The 19405-nt window shown below is 36.1% G+C and overlaps 1 protein-coding gene across 2 annotated transcripts in view; it reads left to right on the top strand.

Moving 5' to 3' along the window:
* Positions 1-19405, top strand: part of ZNF385D (zinc finger protein 385D) — a 986291-nt gene that overhangs the window by 961947 nt on the left and 4939 nt on the right. For both annotated transcript variants that reach the window (XM_025377737.1, XM_025377738.1), the window contains one exon: positions 7452-7685. In XM_025377737.1, the coding sequence (XP_025233522.1) occupies positions 7452-7685 (234 nt within the window). The remainder of the gene's footprint in view (positions 1-7451; positions 7686-19405) is intronic.

The following is a 19405-nucleotide window of genomic DNA, read 5'->3' as shown; positions in this document are numbered from 1 at the left end:
ATGGTGAAAACCCTTCTCTACTAAAAATACAAAAAAATTAGCAGGGCGTGGTGATGCGTGCCTGTAATCCCAGCTACTCAGGAGGCTGAGGCAGAAGAATCGCTTGAACCCAGGAGGCAGAGGTTGTAGTGAGCCGAGATTGCACCACTGTACTCCAGCCTGGGTGTCAGAGCGAGATTCTATCTCAAAAAAAAAAAAAAGAGGGAAATCCAGAAGTTAAATTTTTTTAAATGGGCTCTGCTTCTGCCTTAATATTTTTCATTGGAATAATTTATGGTCTAATTTGCATGTAATATATGTAGCACATAGTGAGTTCAACAGATAACCATTATCTATGTATATGAATCTATTCTCGATGTAGTTGCCTGAAACAGATAATAACTTGGACAGCTTTGAAAATCATCTCAAAAGTTTCAGTTCAATATTTTTGTTTTGTAAATTTTAAAATCTCCTTTCTAAAATTTTTAATGCATAAAAGGCTTGGGAAATTTAGTTCAAAAAATGTAAATGTAGAAAGAAATCGTATAGTCACCCAATCCCTTATAACATTAGAGTTTCTTGCAGGCTACTATGGGGAAGAACTTGTCACTTGATGAAAAGTATACGTGATTACTTTTTGCATGGAACTACCAAGTCACAGACCATTAGAGACACAATGAAATCAGTTTGAAGTACAATTCATCTTTCTAATATTTTCTAGTAATACTTCTTCCAGCTTATTCTTCTCAAGGACAGGGAATTCATTGTTCCCTCCACTCTTTATATTAGAGTCCTATTACTCTTGCATATACAACTTATATTGCATTTATTTTTTACCTCCTGTAATTAACACAACATCCTGTATATGGATGGGTCCTATAAGACAGACCCCCAAAATTTTCAGGGCCAAGTGTACAAATGGAGACTATATGCCATATATCTAAATATGTATCAAGTTTTACCCAGCAACTCCACACTTTGTTCCCCAGGAATTGTCTTTGTGACCTGAAGAATAAAGAATCCCCTCACCTGAATCAGCCTTGAGCCTAGTAGTAAAGCAGATTTGTAAGAACAGAGAGGAAGCTGTGCCCAAAGCCAGAACTTCTGGCTGGTGACTGGACCCACCCAAACCAGGTACCCTGCAAAGTGGAGCGGAGCACTTGATTTCTCCCCAACCTCATTTGGTGGCCGTGGGATTTCTAGGCAGTTTAAAGCACTTTCTACAGCTATACCACTCTAGCAGATGGGAGTGAGGAATTTAGGGCAGGGGGACTTTTTCTGCTTAGACATATATTTTTGTGATTTGGGGGTGGCCAAATGTATACTGTGTACAAAAACAGCCACTCTTTCTCTGGTTTCCAGATAGAAGTTGTGGTATCTTCCAACCTCTCAACACACACACACACACACACACTCACACTCTTATGCACAGATATACACATATAGCCATACATGCACATACATACACGTAGACACATACACTCATAAGTGCACAAACACACACTTATAAACTCCTAGCTCTGTACTCTGGCCTTTGGGGCACCCAGTTCAGTTCTCACTTCCTTTTCCCATAATTCCCCTCTGCTCCATTGGTTACAGAACACTGTAGAAACTTTTTTTATTTTACAAGAAAAAAAAAAAAAAAACACAAATACTCATATAAAGGGACTTTTAAGCACAGCCCAGTACCAAGGCCATTCCTGCCTGGGTCTAAGACTGTGGTATGGGCTCAATAAATTTTAGTTAAATGAAATAAAATTGGTAGAAAATGAACCACCAGGAATAATTTCTAAAGACTTTTTTTTTTTTTTGTCAGAAGCACCTTTTTATACTTCAGAATGTCAGCATATTTATGAGGAAGCAGCTGTTTTCTTCGTTTCCTAGCAAGTCTGAGTGAGACTTAAATTCACATAGGAAAGAAGAAAATAAATCAGATGTAATTCTGAGCCTTCAATCTACAGGAAAACATGATGAGCATCTTTGGGTTATAACACTAATCCCTGTTACCTGAGAGGAAACTCCAGTAACTCACCTTTGCTTTTTCCACTTGAGTTATGAAGTCTGTAAGCAGAGGAATAAATTTCTTGCTCAGACCATGTAACTTGGCTGCTCCATGTTACTATCCAAAATTCAAGTGTTGATTTTTTTTGGAATCCTTTCTTATGCTTTATGGATTTTTTTTTAAAGAAGTACTTACAGTGTTTTTATACAAGATGAAGGTCACAAATGGGCACTTTGAATACTGACGTTTCCTTTGATTCTCAACTGAAGCCTCATTCCACAACGTATTAGCAATCTGTTTTGATGCCAAAGCCAAATAGCGACAGTTGTAATAATGAATATTTGCTACAGGGCACTGGCAGAAAAATGGCACAGAAATGCAAGCCCCAACCATCTCAAATCTTTCTTTTCTCACTGAATTTCACCCATTATTTTTAACTCCTTGTCACATATATTGTTCCAGAGTCTTTGGTGCAAAGAAATCTGAATCAGCCTTTGGGAAACAGTAAGAAAAGCGAATCATTTTCCTACTTTCTCGTCTTTTGAGGGGGAAAAAAAAGGTGCAGTTAAGTCCTGTGGTTTATTCTTACCATTCTGCACAAGAGGTTGCTTGAGAGCTATAGGTTTTCCTTTTCTTTCCTCCTTCTAAATGGTTTTGAGCAACTTAATACCTTAGCATAATGGATGTTTGGATATACATAATTAACTCTAGCTTGAGCCATGCTTAGTTTCTTTTATAGTCGAATGTTTAATATGTTATCTTTCAGCATGCATAATAAATCAAGACTAATTCAAATTATTTTATAAACAATTAAATTTTAAGCAATAAAAAATAAACGAAGAGCACGTGCAACTGAGCCAGACTGTGTTCAAATCATTTTTTTTTTAATTTGAAAATTTGAACTGTGTTCAAGTTTGCAAACACAGTTTGAAACTTGGTATGGTATGGAGATACCCCAATTTTGTTGCTATGATGATAATAAAAATGTTGTGCACCTCTTGTTTTTCTATGAGGATTTAATGAGTTAATACTTGTAAATATTTTAAAAGTGCTTCCACGATGATTAGCTATTATTGGTAATTTATTCATTGTTTTCTCTCAATATTTATTGAGTGCCCATTTCATGCCAAGGATAAGTGCAAGAATATAGCAATGAACAAAGCAGATTAAGAATTATTAAGTTTATAATAATAGTTATTATTTCAAGTCTTTATGGGATATCTCATAAACTATTTTGTCACTAAGTACATGATCTATATTTATTGGCCTTCTTATCCCAATGGCTTGGGATAGAACTTACCACAAAATAGTTGCTTAATAAAGGTTGATGGAATAAAGTTGAGTGCATGAGTAACTGCAGTTAAGATAATAAGCACTAGATTTCGCATTGGGAGATACAATGTCAAGTCTTAGTTATTATCTCAGAGCACTATGTGACCTTGAGAAATTTTCTGAAACTTCTCTATCTAAAAATTAAGAAAACTGTGCTCTAGGCCGGGCGCGGTGGCTCAAGCCTGTAATCCCAGCACTTTGGGAGGCCGAGGCGGGTGGATCACGAGGTCAGGAGATCGAGACCGTCCTGGCTAACATGGTGAAACCCCGTCTCTACTAAACATACAAAAAAACTAGCCGGGCGCGGTGGCGGGCGCCTGTAGTCCCAGCTACTCGGAGGCTGAGGCGGGAGAATGGCGTGAACCGGGAGGCGGAGCTTGCAGTGAGCCGAGATCGCGCCACTGCACTCCAGCCTGGACTACACAGCCAGACTCCGTCTCAAAAAAAAAAAAAAAAGAAAACTGTGCTCTAAAGCCATGAAGGTTCTTTCTGACTATGATTCTACAAAATAACTTTAATGATGCACCATTTGTTGACTGGTTATAATTCTGTTTTTCTTAAAGTAATAAACTTTAATTTTAGAATAGTTTTAGATTTGCAGAGAAGATACGAGAATATATCAGAAAGTTCCCATATACCCTGCATCTAGCTTCTCTTATTGTTAACATCTCACATTAATATGGTACATTTGTCACAACTAATGAATCAATATTTATACATTAGTGTTAACTAAAGCCCATTCTTTATTTGATTTTCCAAGTTTTTACCTAATGTTCTTTTGCCCTAGAATCTCATTCAGGATCCCACATTACACTGAGTTCTCATATTTCCTTAGGTTCCCCTAGACTGTGATAGTTGCGCACACTTTCCTCCTTTTGATAGTCTTGCTAATTTTGAGGAGTACTGGTCAGGAATTTGATAAATGTCCTTAAGTTTAGCTCTGTTTTCTGTTTTTCTCATGGTTAGACAGGGGTTATGAGCAGGAAGACCACAGAGGTAATTTTCATCACATCATGTCAAGGGTATATGCTGTTAACATTATCATTCATTTAAGATTCTATTTTAATGTGTGGATAATAATTATTTATAACTGGTCATTTAATGTACCATATTAAAGTAAACTTCTTTGCTAGATGTAATTTTGTATGCATTATATAGAACAGTTGACTTTCTTTGAATAAGCCATAATGCTAAAATATATTTACCTTACTTTCTTGGTTTAAAAAATACCCCTTTATCACTGCTAAAACAAAGGTAAGTGAAAAATCCATGACTCCTTATAAATTAATAGTATTCCTATCTTTATGGAGTCAAGTTCTACATATTACATTTAAGATAAAAATATAATGTTATATTTCTTTCACACTAACTACATGCTTAGAAAATAACAGATTTATGGTTAGCTATGTGGTCAAAAGTATTCCACAAAGTAGATGCACCAGAAGTTGAGTGTTGATATTAATTCCCCTAAGCCTGTCTCATGCAAGGAACTTGCCTTAAGAAATGTTAATACTTCACTAAGCCCTAGGCATAGAGAATCTGATGTCTCTAATCTTCTGTTGTCTTTGGTATAAATGTACGTTATTCTCTGTGGTCAGAGAAACACTAACGTAGATGTCACAGGAATTGAAAGATTCATGGTTTTGTTTATTCTATGCTTTTGTCAATAACTTGCACTATAAATAGGAAAGTTAGTTTAGGATTACTATGATCTATGCTATGTGCCATTTTCAGATTAAGACCAAATAAACAAGTCAATCCAGAGGAAAAGTTGTTAGAGCAGGGTAGTACTAGGGAAATCTTTACCCTAGTAGATTTCAATGAAGCAAATACCCACAGTATCACACTAGCTTCAGTGTGTGGCCAAACTAAGTTTAAATATAATATCTGTATTTACAGTTATCACTCCTGATAGAGCTGATCCTAAGAACAATTTAGTGGTTTTAGCCCACTGCTCCTTGTGACCTTACTGTGGAGAATCACAGTCATGGCCAAGAGTATCATTCCTAACTTTCTTTCTTTTCTTTTTTTTTTTTTTTTTGCCTCAAAATCTAATTTTCTTGTTCCATGAAACACTTGGCTCTGGCTCACAATATACTACTTGTGTGTCCTTGGGACATTTTCTTAACTTCTGGAGTTTTCTCATTTTCTCAGCTCTGTACTGTGGAATTATTTTATAAATACATACAATTTATACAATATAAAAAATGGAATTGTTTTATAAATATATACAATTATTTTAAGTATATAAAACACCTAGCAAATTAACTACTTGTTGTTTATTCACAGTTACATATACTCATGCTTTCAAACAATCATTTCTGGCATATAGGGGGCAATAAACAGCTATGGCACCATCTTAAAGTTGTTATGTTTTATTCCATCTCTAGGTTCTCAGAGATATTTTTTGCCTGTCACTTCTTATTTTAATAATGGAACCTTAACAGGCAAATAAAAACTAATCAGGGAGTGGACGTTTCAGTGTGCAAGGGAATAAATGTATTCTAATGACATAACTTAGTGTTAGGGTAATTTTATTTATTTTTCTCTAGCCATGAGACACATATTTGCAGCATGATTTTGAAAACTTGGTTGGTGAATGTTCTTTATGACACTCAAAGAGACTTACTTGATGATCTTAGCAGGTAAATAAGTGATTGAAAGTGTGTGAAGTGTCAGGCAAAGAAAATAAGATCCAGATGAATTTTTTTATACAACAGCCCTTAAACAAGGATTCATTTCTCTTTTTATTGACTAGTGTTTCTGATGCCCTATTTAGAAAAGCAATAAAAAACCTCACCTATATTTTCACCCCGATGCCTGGAAGAAAGGGGATATCCCAGTTAACAGTCATTCTGTAGCTGCAGTCAACTCTTGATAGTAATGAACTAACAAGAAGTAAGTGTTTATGCAGACAACACTTAATTGCAGACAGACCATTGGTCCTTACATCCTTGCCAAGTCTCTTTATCATGAACTTTTCAACGTAGCATTAGATAGTGACCATAGCAGTATATGGAATGAGAGACAGTTTTCAATAGCAGATGTAGCTGGAGAGGCAGCCTAGGAATATTTTGGAGAGGAAGTTAAGAACCAGCTGAGAGGCAAAAAAGTAGTATATGGGTAGATAGGATATGAGTGTAGAGCTTATTTGCAATTTGTTATTGGGTATGGCAAACATTGCTAACATAACAGTGACTGGCATATTTGGAAGGGGAGCTGTGCATACCCGAATAAAGTTAAGACAGGGTAGTTTTACTTTGGAGATTGATCTCTCCAGATTTAGCATCAGACTTTAGAGCCAGAAGAGTTGTAGAGTGACAGTGCCTCAACATTTTCGTGATCATTTAACTCTTAGAACAATGTGACAACAGCATGGTGTGGCCATCCTGTGAATTCCTTGTGAATAGTGGCTACTGATGTCTGAATATTTTTGCCACAAACTCCCTGCGTACAGCTTGGTACAGGGCATGTATTTAATAGATACGCCAGACTAGAATTCTTCTTCTTTTGATGTTGATGATTTTTGTACCTTGGGTTGAATTGTAACTCTTTGTAAGTAGAGCAATGATTTTCTGAACTGTTGATCTGGTCAAAGCAATTATGGCATCAGGCCTCCAATTTCTCTTTTTCTTTTTCTTTTTGGATAAATATTGCAAAAGGATCTGTACCTGTTTTTTAATTTAAAAAGAAAGAATGAAAGAAAGAAGCAAAATAGACAAGTAGTAAAGAAATTCAAAGTATCTTAAAAGCATTTATCTTCTATTTTAATTGTTTGAAAATCTAGAAAAAGCCATTTAGAAATATGCATTGAGAGACTGCAACATATTATAAATATTGTTGTACTAAGGCTATGTGTTAACAAGAGAAATTTGTGGATGTTTACCCCATAGAATATTTTAAACTTGTATTTATGTTGATGTTCAAGAATCATCTGAAAGTGTTAGTTTAATACATGAAATTAAATATGGTCATCTGTGTAAATTTTTTTATGAGGTGATTGATGCGTCCTTGACAAACAGCAATTGCTAGCTGCTCTTATCATTATAAGCAGAATGCAATATTCGTGATACATTCCTGAATAGGGAATGATAATATCACTGTTTTTCCCCCTTTTTTCTGTGTTTTTCGAATACAGATGGTACTGCAGGGACACCAGCAATATCAACGACGACAACTGTGGAAATCCGCAAAAGCAGTGTTATGACAACTGAGATCACCGCTAAAGTGGAAAAAAGCCCAACGACAGCCACTGGCAATAGCTCATGTCCTTCTACTGAGACCGAGGAAGAAAAGGCAAAACGGCTTCTTTACTGTTCGCTATGCAAGGTTGCTGTCAACTCCGCCTCGCAGCTGGAGGCGCACAACAGTGGTGAGATGCAGCGATTTCTTTTTGTTTCAACAGCTCTGCAATTATCTTCCTCTGAATAGATTAGATCTTTTGCAGCAGGGGACAAAGGGGTAGAGGAAAACTGGCAATTATTACATGGAAATCATTAACCATTAAAAAATAAAAATGACAAGCAAAGTGTCATTTATATAGGGACAAGAGGTGGTTTCCAGGGCTTGAAGACCATGGGGGGTGGGTGTGTGTGTGGGGGGGTGTGTGTGTTTTTAAACATTAGGAGATAAAATGAAATATAGTCCTAAAATATGTTTTGCATTTATACGATTTCTAGTTTATATATTTCCATGCATTTGCCTCTAAGTGACATTTTCTAAAACTGTGCCCATAGTACTGTTGAAAAATGTGTAGTTACATGACTCTAAGCACCTTTGGTTAAAACCCCTCTATTTTGATTTTTATGAAAAAATAATGTTATTTGGGCTAAATCTATGGGACTGGACAATTAAACTTAAGAAAATGTTTATTGTGTGCAGCCATTCAGATGTGATTTCTAAATCTACTCTTTTTATTTAGTCTTTCCAACAATTTTGCAGTAACTTAAAAATGTTATTCTTTTCAATTGTTTGAGGCTCAGAGAAGGCACGGAACATAACCAATTAAGTTACAGAACCATGATTTGAACCCAGATGTGTCTGACTTCAACACTAATTCCCATAGCAGGGAGGAAAATACTGGAATACTGACAAGCCAGGACAAAATTCTCTCCCAATATGCTCATATATTGTGGTTCCATTTTGCTGCTCTGTATGTGTGTGTATATACATATATGCCCCCCCATCTGTGTACACACACACACACACCCCACACACACACACACGCACACACTCTCAATCAACTATCAGCTTTTCTCTAAAGACTGGATTCATTGCCAAAATCAACTTTTCTCTAAAAGACTGGGTTCGTTGCCAGGACTCTGTCAGCAACTATAATAGAAGAAGAATCATTTGTGAATCATGCCCTGAGTTAATATTGCAGCTGTATGTTGAGTCATTGACCAGCCATTGTGCTGCACTGGTAATATTCAAGTATTGACTTCAAGACTCTAAGGAGTAATAGCAGATGGAGAACAATTCCTTCAGCACATACCTTCCTCCTGCAAAAAACATTAGTTGCAGTAAGAGTTCAGGTACTAAGAAACACAGAAAGGTACCTGGCCTTAAGGCAGAATCTATACCTTGCAGATTTTCCATGTGTTTATTCATGCAAATACGTTTCATCTTGAATGTAAGATATTTGGGAGAGTATAAACATCATTGGCATTCCATTTATTTCTCAAGAATCCTTGCCCATTCCACATAGTGACTGAGAAACACATTCCTTTTGAGGAGGCATCAATTTCGAGACTAGAGTTTATTTATCAAGAATTTCGGCAGGGTGTGGTGGTTTACACCTGTAATCTCAACACTTTGGCAGCTGGGGTAGGAGAATCACTTGAGACCAGGAATTTGAGACCAGCCTAGGCAACAAAAGGAGACCCCCATCTCCACAAAAAAAATTACAAAAAAAAAAAAGTGTTAGCTGGGCATGATGGCATATGCCTGTAGTTGCAGCTGCTCAGCAAGCTGAGGTGAGAGGATCTCTTGAGCCTAGGAGGTTGAGGTTATAATGAGCCATGATCGTGCCACTGCACTCCAGCTTGGCTGACAGTGAGACCCTGTCTCAAACAAACAAACAAACAAACAAATAAATAAATAGGGAGTTTTTCTTCTTGAATTCTTATTAGAAACATCTGATTAAGAAACAAAGAAGGAATTACTTGTCAAATTAGGGCAACATTTTTCCTATTCTGCTTCTAGGTCCTTGTCTCTACTTTGTGTGTCAAAATTACCCCAGAGCTTTAAAAATGTGTGTACCCAGGCGCTATGCCCAGGGATTCCGATTATTATATCCAAGTCATGGGAAGCTGTAGTTTTTGGAGAAAAAATAAATAAAACTTCAGTGTTTTGCAGGCAGAGCTGAGAACTATTATAAGAATCTTATCCAAGAGTTTAAGGAGGTGAAATGTGACTATCACCGTTTACTTGAATTCCCTTGTAAGAGTGTTCTCTCTGAACCTTACGCCTACTCAGTGGACCACAGCCACTTGCCTTCTTTCTAAGCTGCTCCTCGAGTTTCCTTTTCCCTGTATTTTCCTTCCTGCATCAGAGATCTTTTTCTGTTCTGAAAAGAACCCACTCCAGAATCCTGGCCTAATGCTCATTTTAGAGCTCTACTTAGACTTGTACCAGCAAGCTATGTCAGGTCTAATGGTAGCAAAGGAAGAAGAAAAGACACATAAATAGATGCTGTTTGACCCCCTTTGTCCACCATTTTTGATCTTCAGATTCAGCTTCTATTATTTGTAACTTGAACAGTGTTGGGAGGCTCACCATGTCTAGGATTTCCTCTAGATATTGATAAATGTGAATGCAATCTTACCTGCACTAAACAACTGCCACATGCATGCTGGCTCCGTCTATATCTTCTCCCTAAGATGTGGTATGAGGAAATCCAGGGAACAAAATAAGGAAGAGAAAATCTAGAGATACCTGCTCTTCTGCCAGGAATACTAGCCACCAATGTAGGATTCATTGTATGATCATTGTGGTGTGTTTCAGCTTGGACTCGCTCAAAAGCAGATTTGGAGACATGGATTTGAGAGCAAATAGTTTCTTAGGGAGGCAAAGGAGGTTAAGGGAGTGGGTAAAAGAAAGAGGGAAAGGAAGGCAGCCCAAATGGAATGCGTGATGTAGCCAGTTACCAAGTTGGACCATTGGGACTGACCAAATGAAATGGTCAGACTTTCTGGGCTGCACTCCGTTTCACTGTGTTAAACATAAAAACTTCTAATAGTCATGAAAAATGACAGAATTAAATTAATTCCGATTCTATTTCTTCATATTTATAATCACCGTGCTATCATTGTTAATTTATAATCTAATGTTTACATTTTTTAAAAAAAGATGTAATACCACAGGGCTTAAATGCATGAACTGTGCCCTTAGTGAGCTCAAAGTATTTGGAACTGTTATGAACTTACTAATGACACAAAAACTTGTTGCTGAATTTGTGTGTATCTGGAGCTCATGTGGTGTCTGTTATAAGATAAGCAATAAAAATCTGTGAATTTAATATACACTAAATCTTAATAGTAACCACATTAATTGTTTAAAATATAGACTAACAAAATATTTTTTAGGGAGTAGTCCTTTATCACTGATGTTATTTAGAGTTTCCAGATCATAGTGCTGGTAGAAAGTAGATTGCCTAGGCCATTTAGTTCATTTAATGATTGTTTTCTAAATTCTCTTTAAATATACCCCTCCATTGTCTGCATTCAGAGAAGACCACAATCAATGCCCCACCTTTAGCCCTCCACTGTCTCCTACACTTATCCCTGCCCCTCTAATAGTGCTTCAAAAACACTGCTCTGCTTTCTTTCAGAGCCAGATACGAGAAAGCTAGTGTTAAGATTGGATTATATTTTCAGGGAACCAGGTTTGAAGGGCAATTCTGGTCTGAAGCAGCCAGGCTGCAGGGTGGGAAAATGTTTCCCGTGCATCCAAATAATAGTTCTAAGTGTTTTTCTTGTTTTTCCCCTTTAGAAACATATTATATACATAAAATAGGGTCTGTAGCATTAAGTATAGAAATGTGTATCTATGAGAGGAAAGCCAATGATCTTTCAAAACATGTTTTTCAATCTTAGAAAATGCATTCTGAATTCTAAACAAATGACCCCAGGCAAATTTTGGGAATGCGACTTCCATTAGACACTGTCAGTGGTATAGGACAGCAGAATGGACTAGAAGTGATAAGACTTAAATTTTGCCCCCAGATATGCAGAGAACATTTCTATAGACCTGGGCAAGCCAGTTGTCCTCTCTGGGCTTTTGTATATATAAGTCTCTCTATCTCTCTTTCTCTTTCTCTTTCTCTGTTGCTAATGGAGTTAAGAAGCCATATTGGCATTTTTAAGGATCAAATATTATGTCATGATTATTAGTATGACCACAGCTGCTGCTGGCATTATTTGGGGATCAATTATGTTCTTTCATTTGCTTTCCCTTTGTATTTTTCACTAGTGTGTAATCGTTTGGAGTTGTAATTAATTGATATGTATTCCATAAGATTGGAATACAGGATTTGAACAGAGGCATTCCTACTTCGATTTTTTTTTTTTTAATTTGGAAAGGGAAGTACCTCTTTTGAGCTAACTAGTGGTGTTTACAACACAGTCTAAGAATTTTTTAAACACCTTAAGAGGATATAGTCTTTTAAAGATATTTGGAAGCCCTTCCCTCGACTTGTATGCTACAGATACAAATATTACAAAAGATGTTTTTCTTTTTCTCTAAAAAAATTTCCCCCCACAAAAAAAAATTCCCCCAAATATCCTAGTAGGTAGTGCTTTGCTTAGCTAATTTTGATGGTTTTCTCTTTATAATTTGAAAGAAAAAAAGAAGAAAACCTTTGAGTTAAAGCTCATTACTAATTTGGGCAGATTTTTCTGGTAATGACTTGAAGTAGTAACATTGGATAATTTTTGCTAAACACGTTCTAGTTTTTGTTTCATATCTCTAGACACAGCTTATTCTATCCCCTTACCAAGTTTCAATATGAAGAAAAGATAGTTATCAAATGACAGACTTTACTAAATTTTAAAATGCTTAGAGAGTTCTAAACTTTTGCCTTAACAAAAGCAACAATGTAAAAAAGAAGGATGAGAAGATTGATTAAAATTTATTGAGCAGACGGAAGTGTCAAGAATAATCCTTAAAACAATAAATGCATTTAATACAACATTTCAATAAAGCAGATAATTTCCTTTTTAAAAATAAATGAGGGCCGGGCGCGGTGGCTCAAGCCTGTAATCCCAGCACTTTGGGAGGCCGAGGCGGGTGGATCACGAGGTCAGGAGATCGAGACCATCCTGGCTAACATGGTGAAACCCCGTCTCTACTAAAAATACAAAACACTAGCCGGGCGAGGTGGCGGGCGCCTGTAGTCCCAGCTACTCGGAGGCTGAGGCGGGAGAATGGCGTGAACCTGGGAGGCGGAGCTTGCAGTGAGCCGAGATCGCGCCACTGCACTCCAGCCTGGGCGACACAGCGAGACTCCGTCTCAAAAAAAAAAAATAAAAAAAAAATAAAATAAAATAAAAAATAAATGAGGACATTGAAGCACAAAGAAACCTAAGTTCACACAGCTAATGGAGGCAAAATCTGTCCCACACAATTCTAGAGCCTGAGCTCATAACTTTCTTTTTACAAATGAAAAAAAATAGTTGTATTTGTTTATCAATCTGTATTGATGTCTAATACCCCAGTTAATTTTCCTTGACTATCTACTATGAGAAAGACCTAGTCATTGTCTTCAAGAAGTCCATGTCTAATTGTGACTCTGTATTCAGAAGTGAAATACATACTTGTTTCATGTGAAAAGCTCATTTAAGCCATTCAGCTGTGGTCAGTGTTCATGACCTTATTGCTATTAAGGCCCAAAGATTGTTTGCCACTTCTATTCAACATCTTCTAGGGTAATGATAAGGCTTCCCTTTAATTGAAAATAAAGATAGAGACTCATCTATCACAATTCTTCTGTTGTAACTTCTTTAAACTTTCTACAAATGATTAAGAAAACAGCCTCTTAACTCCCTGTGCTCCACACGGCCATACAGGGCATATTTGAATATTAGAGTTGTACTATCTAAAATGACAGCCACTAGCCTCAGGTGGCTATTTAAATTGAAATTAATTGCCAGTCCCATTTCTCTGTTGCAGTGCCCTCATCTCAAGTGGTTAAGAGCTACACATGGCTAATGGCTACCATATTAGCCATACATTTGTATAGATATAGAATCTTTTTATCGTCACAGAAGTTTCTATGTACTAGAGCTATAATTCATAAATAATATGTTTGGGGGATTGTGATAGTAAATGATTTGAGGCATATTACCTAATAAAACAATTTTTACATCACTGTGAGCATTTAGGGTTTACTAATTTCACATTTGGTGACTTCTCACTGATTAACAACCAGAATGAGTGACTTCAGAAATGTGTCAAGATGCATTTTCTGGCTGTGTTGTTTTATATGACTATTCTTGTTAAATGAGGTTTCATGTGCAAAACAGTGAAATGTTCAACCTGTGTCATTTTTCCCATCTATGCCTCATATAAAATCACTGATATTTAAAACATTTCTGAAAGTATACATGTGAAAATCTGTTACTACTGAGGACTTGGAGCTTAAAGTTGATAGGTGGGCAGGCTTTTGCTTTTTACTTTATGTACTTCTGTGCTCTTTGAATTTTCTGCCAAGAACATCTGTTGCTTTCATTAACAAAATAAAAAATAAATAAAACTAGTTTACACAAAAAGCAAACAAGAGCACTGCTTTTATAAATAAGACAGCATTATATTGCATTTATACTATGGAAGTGTGATTAATTTGTCCATTTACTAATTGTTGCACATTAATAAGTTTAAGACCTTTCGCTAGACTTTCTTGGGGGAATGGATATAGAAGCAATGTGGTGTTTTCCATGGCCTTAAGGAAGGGCTTCGTTTTTAAGGAGAAGAAATGGGTGCATATAAAGATTTTTCAGTGTGTGTCTGGAGAAGCATGGGAGAGACTTAGTGTTTTCTCTAGTCACACTTTCAGGGCGTTATGGATAAAGAAAGCTTTCTGGATGTCGACGATATTTCTCTTCACAGGCTGGAATTTCAAGGCTTGCTGCTATATTGATTTCACACATTTGTCTCCACTATCAGATAAGCCGTGTGTTCCGCCCATTGGGTCCCTCAGCCTGCAGAGCTCTTCCCTGGGTTTCCTTTGGTCACAGGGTCCATTGTGTGGCTTGTCTCCTACCCCATAATGACTTCAGAACTTTCCCTCCAGGGCCATTTCTGAAAAAAAAGCATGTTTATTTTTTTCTCTGTTTTAGACTTCTTGTGTTCTTTGTCTCTATTTTCACCTTTCCAAATTGGACTTTGGATATATTACTGGTAAATCAGCAAATTACTTTCAACCGTGGAACTAATAGAAATGATAGAATTTTTTTTTTTCCCTCATTTGGGGCAATATTTGGTCACCTGATACCTAGATGCCATTCCAGGTGCTTAATGTTTTTTGATATTCTAATAATGTAAACTAAAGCTTTCTTCTCTAGGAAAAAATTAACATGGAAAATCCATACTATATAGGAGGTCAACATAATAAAAGGTTAACTTGATATTTAGAGATTTATAAAGAACACATGGAGGTGTTTGATGCTAATTACACATTCTAGGTATGTAGATTTGAGAGCGTTTTCCTTCCTTAGGACACACCAGAGTTATAATACTATTATACCAAATATCATAAATAAACACCTTAGCAAAAAAAAAAAAAAAAAAAAAAAAACACCTTTGCATTTTGCTGTTTGTATGGAGACTGACCATGACCACTTTACTGCCTATTTATAAGCTGAATCATTGAGCTTGTCAATATGGTGGTAACTAAATTATTGCTGGCAATTGTATGAGTTTGTTAAAAATCTAGTCAGATGCTATTAAATAGTATTTAATGAGCCTTCTGAAAAACTAAACTTAAAGGTATTCAAATTTATTTTAGAGAGGGGCAAAATTTTTAGACTATGCCAACTAGATTTCCCTATAAAGTAAACTCCTCTGAAACTTTCCTTGTAATTTTTAGAAAATAATTTGGCAGTTTGAATCGAGAGACTTAAAAATAGTTATATTCTTTGTCCCTATAATACCACTTATGAAAAGCTATGCCAAGGAAACAATCAAAAATGTGATAAAAGATTTAATGAGTAGGATGCTCATTACAACATAATTATATAGGGAAATAAAAGGAAATAATACAAATGTCTAATATTAGATAATGGTTAAATATATCATCTCTGTGTATTACAAGTCTATGCTGTCATTAAAAATCATGTGCATTTCTAAAAGTATATATATAATTTCACAGGAGTTTTATGCAAAGCCACTTTAGCTAATTTATCCCAACTTTTTAAAATGCACGTGTACAAATAGAATATAAAAGACTGGTACATGATAACTATTATTAATATTTTGATATACCTCTAGTTGGTGGAATTAGGGGCTTTTTTTCTTAATTTGTTTTTAAAATTTTTCTTATGACCTAATAAATTATTTCTAATGTGTGACTTATTTAATTTTTTAGTCATTTGCCAGTTTTCCTGTTTACCTATCTTTTCTTTATGCCAGTACCAAACTTGAAAGTCAGCTAAAATGAGGAATTATGAGAATGATGGGAAACAAAAGGGAAGGCTAGTCCCTTGCCCCCATAGTAACTTGATTTTTACAGATAAAAGCATAATATGTATCTTTCCCCCAAATACGCCAAAATAAACAATTAAGCAGAAAGCTGTATATATATATATATATACACACACACACACACATATATATATATGATTTCTTGGAGCCTTATGCTGTGCTGAATTTAGACTGTGGTCGAGGTATGATTTCACCTTTCAGAAATCATGAAGCTTTAAGTGAAGGTATTCGTCAGTGCCAGCCTTTTAGAAGTGGTAAGGGAAAAATAGTCCACTTAGCTCCTTGCAGAGTCTCTCCTCAGAGGAAAGAGCGTAGTACAGAAGTAGACTTGTGACTGCCTAGCTGGGCCATCACAAAAGAAGGGACAGCCTTGCAAGATGTTTACATGATGTTGAAGCCAGAGAAGACCACCAGCCAGACAGCGCCACATCCTTGCAAAGTGTCACCGTTTGTGGCGCTCTGCTCAGTAAAAAGAGCATTATGAGAAAAAGCAGGGGGTGGGGGCGGGGATGGACAGAGAACTGTAGACTCAAATTTCCAAGTTTAGAAAAGACAGTATTAACAAAATTGAAAATTAAAGATTTGTGTGTAACTGAATTCAGGTGGCTTAGAAATTGTTAGTGGATTTCTTCTTTTTTTTAAAATTATTTATTATTATTATTATACTTTAAGTTCTAGGGTACATGTGCATAACGTGCAGGTTTGTTACATATGTATACTTGTGCCATGTTGGTGTGCTGTACCCATCAACTCGTCAGCACCCATCAACTCGTCATTTACATCAGGTATAACTCCCAATGCAATCCCTCCCCGCTCCCCCCTCCCCATGATAGGCCCCGGTGTGTGATGTTCACCTTCCCGAGTCCAAGTGATCTCATTGTTCAGTTCCCACCTATGAGTGAGAACAGGAACTTAGCTAGAAATTTACTTTCTTCCTGCCAAGGACATCCAGTAATGCTTCTTTGTGACCACAAGCTAGTAACTTAAGTCTTTCTGAGTCTCAGTTTATTATCTCCTAAATGGGGATAATAATAGCACCTAACTCATAGGATAGCTGTGAGTAGGTAAAAAATTTAGCACAGTATCTGAAACGTATTACAGATTTAATACAAAGGGGTTCTTCTAATATTAATTATGTTTATATTATTGCACATTTTATCTCATAAATGTAAATGCTTTATAATTAAGAATATATTTTACTAAATTTTAGCTGTATTTTGCTACCCTTACTGCCTACTGAAGCTTTAAGATCTTATAAAACTATCTAATAGTTATTCAATTATGACTGACAATATGTTACTAAATGTATAAGGTTACACTGTATAACAGTTCTACTCCATTTAATAGTGAGTAGTAACCCTAGAGTCAAAGCTACTAGCTGAAGTTCCCTTCCCCAATGTTGCCATAATCATATGTATACCTGTGTGTGTGTGCATGTGCATGTGTGTGTAAGTGTATGTTTATAACATATGGGTATATTTAATTGTCCTATCTTTTCTAGCTTCTATGAAGAGACTATGCTTAAATAATAATTCTAACAACCCAATGACTCTGAAAAGATGGGTGTTTCTAAAATGTTCACATATGTCCCATTTCTATTCTTCCTCTAGAAACATGACATAGATGGGTCTTAGCTTGCCAAAGATATTCTGAGAAGCACCATATTTTCTGAACCTTTGCCTGCTATTGCTGAGCCATACTATTGGGGCCAAATCTCTTAAATTTTCCATTATCTCCTGAACACTTAATACTCAATGCTGAGACAAGTCACCTATGCCTGGCTTTTCTCCTTCCCAATCAACATAAATGACTTAAATATTATTGAATAAGTTAAAATAGTATTTGGACCCATTCAGCTTACCACCTATGAAACACCAGCTACCAATCACAGACGATATTAACCAAAAGTGAATCTGGAATGCCTCAAGAAAATCAGGATGACAGTCAATCTCCTACTAACTTCTTAGGCATTCCTAAACTAAACTAGCCCTGCTAATGTTTCTCAGTGTCACTGAAGAAGCTGCATAGAAAAAAAAAAAAAAAGGTATAAAATCGTCTGTTCGGATAAAGAAGTTTTCATAATCATCTACGTATTTTGTTTCTTGCTCCCTAGGACTTCTTTTTCTCTTTGCCCTCCTCCCACTTATGTCATCTTCAGCTCCCACTTATGTCATTTGCAGCTGCAGTGGAAAGCATTTGTGCTCACTATACTGCAAAGGAGGTGACCGAAAATAAGCTCCCGTGAAGCATCACAGTCATTACATGGGAGCAGTTCTCTGGCTCCACGTTTCAATTCCTCCAATCTTCCTGCGAGAGATTGACTTTTTCCTTTCTCTAATGTGTTGAAATATGGACATTTTAATAAGAATGGATAATAATATGGATATTTAAAATAGGCCATCTAGGTTGTAAGAATGACTACTTTTTGTATTGGACTCAGTAAAAAGTAATCATTTTGAAGAGGGAAACATGTGGCTAGAAACCTGTTTAATTTATTTATTGTCCCTTACTTAATATAATGTCATCTGCAGTGACCTCGAGTGTCCTTCACAACATGTTTTCCTCATTAATACTTAGTGTCTTGGAAGCTGGTCTGTAACTCAGAAGTTGAGAATCATTTCTTAATGGTTGCAGAATGTACAGTCTAATACATACAAGTAGTCAGGGGAAACTACTACCAAATATTTCTAAAATCAGAATGGCAGAAAGAACACAAACGATTATAAAAGAAAATGTCACAGAAAAAACACATGACCAAGTGAGAAAAAAAATGAAGAATACTTATCAACTCTAAGAAAAAAGAAATTTTGAGCAAAATTCTGAGAGAAAACCGCCATTATGAACAGTATGTAACTACAGTGATCTCAAGAAAACAAAACACAAATGTTGTTAACGGTTGACAATTAGAGCTACATGAATGATGTGTGAAGCCCTGAAGATGTTATTTGTTTATTAAAAAGAAGCAGTTATCCATCGTGTATATGCTTGGGTTACGAGTTCATCCCTCATCTTCTTGGTCATTTGTTTATATAGCCCACCAGTGTGGGCTTTACTATTCTAAAATGGATTTGTTTTTCAGAGTCATTAAGATCTTTATACTATTACTCTCTCTCTCTGAACCTAAAATACATAGCCAAGAAAGCTTGTTTGTATTCTGTTTAGAAAGTGGGTATTTAATTAGTGCCACTTCTATAAACACACCATATTTAAACTGATTACGCTTGTTACACATCACCTCCAGCTATACCTTTAGCAACTAAATGACTCTTCCTCGTCAGGTATCATTTATGTCTTGTTAGTATCAGGAGGAAATGAAATGACATCACACCCATTTAATTTCCCCTCAGGACTCTAAAGTTTCGTTACTATACTAATGGCACTTGTTTGTAATGT

This window comes from Theropithecus gelada, chromosome 2 (assembly GCF_003255815.1).
Source record: "Theropithecus gelada isolate Dixy chromosome 2, Tgel_1.0, whole genome shotgun sequence".
NCBI lineage: Eukaryota > Metazoa > Chordata > Mammalia > Primates > Cercopithecidae > Theropithecus > Theropithecus gelada.
Note: the sequence above shows the minus strand (reverse complement) of the source record. Positions and strands in the feature narration are given on the sequence as shown.